Below are 5,097 nucleotides of genomic sequence, written 5' to 3' on the forward strand. Positions count from 1 at the left end.
TTTATTCTCCTATTGACAAGTGTCATACTATTAGAACTCATCATTAATAATTATATGTAACCTATCATGCCAAATGTCAACCTATTAATTATTAATTTCAAATTTCAAATTTTAAATTTTCCACTCTAATTACATTAAATTAATAATTGATTTTCCATTTTAAATTTTTTTTCATTCTAATTATATTAAATTAATAACATTAGGTTAAAAAATAAAATAAAATTAATACAGATTATAAGGTGATATAACTTCATATATTTATTTAAATCAACAATTATAATTTTATATAACTAAAAAAATATCTCTTAAGTAATTATTTATTTAAAATAATTAATTAATAATGTTTATTTTTTAATATGAAAGTTTAATTAATTTTAAAACTGTGGTTACCACAGGTTATAAACTAGTATATATATATATATATATATATATATATATATATTAGTTTAAAAAGAAATGTGGATTCCACTATTTATTGTTAAGAATATGAAGTGAAAACATATATTATCCGTTTTCATTGGGCATAATGGAATGAAAAGGTAACAAGATCAAATAATAAATATAGTAGATGGACCTTCACAATAATTGGCTCGTTTGTCAAAACAACTACATATCTATCTGCTGTCAAAACGAGTCAAATATGCACATATCAGTAGTAAAACTAGAAGTGCCCAAAAAAGAAGAAAAAAAAAGATTAACATCATAAGAATTTATCCCTCATGCGTGATATAAGCTTGAACTTTTCCTCGGCCTCTACTTGCTGGTGCATATCAGATCCAGTAGCTCGATCTGGATGAAAGCTAAGTAATGCTCGTTTATACGCAGCACGAATCTAAAAAAAATCATAAAATAGGGATATTTAGACTACACATTATAATAATTTGTTATATAGTGGATTTTTCTTGTGTAGGATTTCTCTATTATGTTTTCTGGAATCCTTGAGGCCATTTTCCCAACAACTGTATATCATAAATAATTAAATATGAAAAACCAAAAAACATGGAACTCACCTGAGTTGATGAGTCATCAACAAAGATTCCTAAACCACGCAACAATGAAGACATATCATGACATGTCATTTCCAGATTTCTAAGGTCATTTTGCACTTTTGTACGATATATTTCTTTCAAGTTCATGTTTTCCTTTTCCTGAGACAACAGGAAACAAAAGAATGTGAAACAAACGATGTTGATAATTTGGAAAGACACAATAAATTAACACAAGAATTCTGCAAAACCTGTTGTTGAGTTTCCCTGATTTCTTTCACACGTTGTTTTTGTCTTCTCTCTATGTCTAATAAACGTAACTTTTCAGCTTCTTTTCTTTTCAGCAGACGCTGCAACTGCTTAGCTTCTTCTGCCTATAGAAAGTAATATAAATTTTCCATCAACAACTTAATTTCAAATAAAGTTTGAATTAATCTGTGCATGATTTCTTATAAAAATGGAAATAAAAATTTGCTCAAGTTTACCTGATGTTTTTCTTCATTCTCCACTTGATTACTAGCAGCAGGTGTCTCTTTTGATTTTTCATTATTGTGCCCAAAACCACAATGACCTTTTTTAGAATCAGATTCACTTTGAACATTGGTTTTTTTCTTCAAGGCTGCTCTTTCCCATAGCTTTTGTAGCATCCCCTTTGAGTCTACCATGAGCTCACATTCAGATGCATTATGATCAGTAGATGGATCCTTATTTGATTGCTTTCTAGCACCATGACAATTGTTGGAATCTTTCCCAGGGTATGTCCTTTTGCATTTTGAGAACTTCACTGGAGAATGCTTAGCATCATCATCATCATCATCATCATCAATATATATGTATGACTTTGGACTAAAATTCTTGTTGTTTTTTAATCTTTTTGAGCCACGTGATTTCTTTGCAAGACTTTCTGGTTTGGGAATATCAACATTACCGAAACAATCACTTTCCTCATCTAACATGACAATGTTTTCGGCTTCCACACTATTCTTCCCCCTTCTTAAGTTCCCCATCATATAAAATTGTCTAGGCTAAGATTTTCTTAAATACTTTTCATTTGTCACTGCAAATTGGGGATTTCTAACCGGTGAAAATATGAACCATAAATCATAACAATAATATCAGATTCAAGACTGAAAGAGGTGGATTTATCACTTAAATACCACTAAGAACCCGAATATCGGAATATCACAAGAGACATTTTAGCCAATATGTATGAAAGACTCGTTCTATATATGATGAAGACCCCAAAAGTATCTGAAACAAACTCGTGATTTATTTTTTGTTGTAAAATGCACACCATAATAGTTGTTAACCACTAAACAGTGTTATATCATTTAGGTCATCCAAAACCCTAGATTACAAACACGAATTTATACACAAACCCACATCATACAAACCAAATTTGATCAATAACCTTAACGTAAATAACAAGTATAAGTAAAACTGAACTACTATTGAAAGATACCTAGCGCCCAAAGTCGTTTTTTGGAATGCAGATATCCATCGCACAATGAAAATGATTACAACAAATTGATAATGGGAAAAGAGTGAATATGAGGTACGACTGAAGGGCTTACAAGTTTTGTGAGATAATGTGCAACAAAAATGGAAGCGATGGCAGAAAGGAAAATGCTTTCGTCTGTATCCGTTTCTTTCTCTGTTTTGAACTTGAATTGAATATTTTTGAAACGTCAACATGGACTCATGGGGGGAGCGAGAGAGCGGGGTTTTTTGGAATCGAAAATTGTAATACAATTTACAAATTTAGTCATTGGATTATTCTAGAATCTGCTGTTAACGTTTGTTTTTGTACAATATGTGTCCAAAATAATTATATTTAGAGGGTATTTGGGTAGAATGTTTTAACTTTTTAACTTATAGTTTATTAATTTATATCGGTGTTAAAACAAAATTTCTAAAAAAGTTTTTGAATTAGCTTATATGGTATCAAAACATTATAAGTTGATAGGTCATTTTTAATTTTTGGCAAAATGACCAAAATAAGGCATCATAAAGATGTTGTACAACTATAATTATAATGAGTTTTGATAAGTTAGGGGTTAGTAACTTATCAAAAATGACTTATCTTCGATTTCATACCGCTATAAGTTGTTTTTAAAAAAACAATTTCTTCATATGGTATTGTGTCATTGAAATAGGTGGATTTATCAGTTATCACTAAGTTAACACTAAAAACCTGGAAGTGACAAGAGACATTTAAGCAAATGTCTCTGATATAAACTAGTAAAATAGCAAAATATTAATAGAATTTATAGAATCTTAAAAATCAATGTTGATTCATGAACTTGTTCATTTATGCACGCATGATTTCTAGTTTCGTTTTCATCGTCCATGCCATCAAAATTCCAATCATCTAAGCCGGTCAATTCATTTAATCCTTTATAACTAGCGTGTGATTCATAGCTACAGAAGAGATTGTCTATTATTTAATTCAATACAAGCACATGCCATATGAAAAAACACATCATAAAATACCATTAATTTCAAAATATAGAAGTGGTCAAACAGGCTCGAGTATTGTATGCATTAGTATTGTTTTTATAGGAAAATCTATCAACTGTTAACCACGAACTCCTATTTAACATTTAGGTTGTTCAAAACCCTAGTTTACAGACACAAAATTTCACTTGAACCCGCTTATTACAACCTGAAATTGATCAATATTTATAACGTAAGTCATAAGTACAAATACAATTGAGTTCCATGAAAATACCTCGCTCCCTTTTGTCTACATCGTCTTTCTTTCTTTGTTATGAATTTTAGACTGAAATTTTCTGAAACATCAACATGCCAACATTGAGGGAGCGATTAGGAATGGTTTTTCAGGAATCAAAAAACGTAATGTATGTTTGAGTAAATTACAAATAGTCCTTGGAATATTTTGAAATCTGCAGTGTTAATTCATTGTCTTGTTATAATATATGTCAAAATTAATTACTCCTAATTTTTTAGTCCTTTAGATCAAAGGGTATTGGCCATTAGAGTAGTGTATGGAGGAAGAGGAAGCCTGAGGTAGGAGGGTTAGAGTGAACGTGATGGGTGGTGTGACATCCCCATTTTCACGGCCAGAAAAGACCGATTTTGTTTATGCTTTATAAAAATCAGAGTACTTCTTTTAATAAAAATCTTGCGGAATTTGTTCCCAGAAAAACATGATAAATACGTTATCAAAGAATTTCCGAAGAAATGTATTTTTATTCATTTTAAAACATTTGGGATGTCATCGTTAATACAGAAACATAAGCATAAACAGAACTTACATTTATTTACACTAGTGATCTACATCTCTTTTAAATCTCTTAGTGTAAAGTAACTTCATATCGACACCTGTGATACAAATAAACTGAGTGGGTCAGGTTGGGAAACCTGGTGAGTACATAGGGTTTTCAACCCACAATAATATAATTATTATGTTTAAACATCAAACAATCAACCCAATTACCCGTCCCCATGATCTTCTTTACTCTTAAGAATCTATCCTAAGAATCAATTATTCCTCGTTCATTCATTCCTAAGGATCATCCTAAGGAATCGGCACGAAGTCCATCGTTGTCAATGACACAGCTGTCAAGCACAGCTGCTAGTTCTATCACTTAGGCGCAGCTGCCAGAATTGTGACATTCTATGTGAGGCGCAGCTACTAGTATTGTCCTTCGAGCACAGCTGCTAGGGTTATCTCGTTTATTGACAGTATCGTTTTCGAGAGTCCACTCGCAATTTATGTCAATGGGTTTTTAGAGTACACCGGTGAACACATCGTTCACAACACCTACAGGTTGCGAGTCTGCCAGTGTTCCACTGGACTGTCTAGAATAGTCCGTGGTTGTCATCCATACTCTGCTAGATGACGGGGCCATCATTTGGGAAAGGCTTCTCACATCGTCCACCTCTCACACTTACCTCGTGATCTATAACACCTCTCAACTCATCATCCAACTCATATTCCATCTATTACATCTACCCATGTTTTACCCAACATATTCTCGTAGATATATATATATATATATATATATATATATATATATATATATATATATATATATATATATATATATATATATACGGTTTAAATCATTTAAAACATGTATAAAAT

General features: G+C 31.4%; 1 protein-coding gene across 4 annotated transcripts; it reads right to left on the reverse strand.

The window, feature by feature from the left end:
* Nucleotides 1–540: 540 nt before the first annotated feature.
* Nucleotides 541–2,700, reverse strand: LOC145109733 (uncharacterized). 4 transcript variants are annotated; one of them, XM_079046908.1, is made up of 5 exons: nt 2,561–2,700; nt 1,472–1,770; nt 1,238–1,360; nt 1,011–1,148; nt 541–832 (listed from the first exon to the last, which is right to left on the reverse strand). In XM_079046908.1, exons 1-5 carry the CDS (start codon nt 2,679–2,681, stop codon nt 701–703), a joined length of 813 nt encoding a protein of 270 aa, XP_078903034.1. In that variant the 5' UTR covers nt 2,682–2,700; the 3' UTR covers nt 541–700. The 4 variants fall into 4 exon arrangements, with proteins under 4 accessions (XP_078903034.1, XP_078903031.1, XP_078903032.1 ...); XM_079046905.1 differs by having other exon boundaries at nt 1,472–2,043; nt 2,561–2,662; XM_079046906.1 differs by having other exon boundaries at nt 1,472–2,043; nt 2,449–2,581.
* Between the last annotated feature and the right edge of the window lie 2,397 nt (nt 2,701–5,097).

The sequence above is a fragment of the Lactuca virosa genome, chromosome 4 (genome assembly GCF_052849685.1).
Source record: "Lactuca virosa cultivar CGN04683 chromosome 4, Lactuca_virosa_CGN04683_v6, whole genome shotgun sequence".
Taxonomy (NCBI): domain Eukaryota; kingdom Viridiplantae; phylum Streptophyta; class Magnoliopsida; order Asterales; family Asteraceae; genus Lactuca; species Lactuca virosa.

Bases quoted from the DNA above. Each gene is read 5' to 3' on its own strand.
- LOC145109733 (XM_079046905.1), bottom strand. From the start codon at position 1,996: ATGATGGGGAACTTAAGAAGGGGGAAGAATAGTGTGGAAGCCGAAAAC. The intron at 1,361-1,471 runs GTAAACTTGAGC...TACTTTCTATAG, and splicing joins AGAATGAAGAAAAACATCAG to GCAGAAGAAGCTAAGCAGTT. The intron at 1,149-1,237 runs GTTTTGCAGAAT...CTGTTGTCTCAG, and splicing joins TCAGGGAAACTCAACAACAG to GAAAAGGAAAACATGAACTT.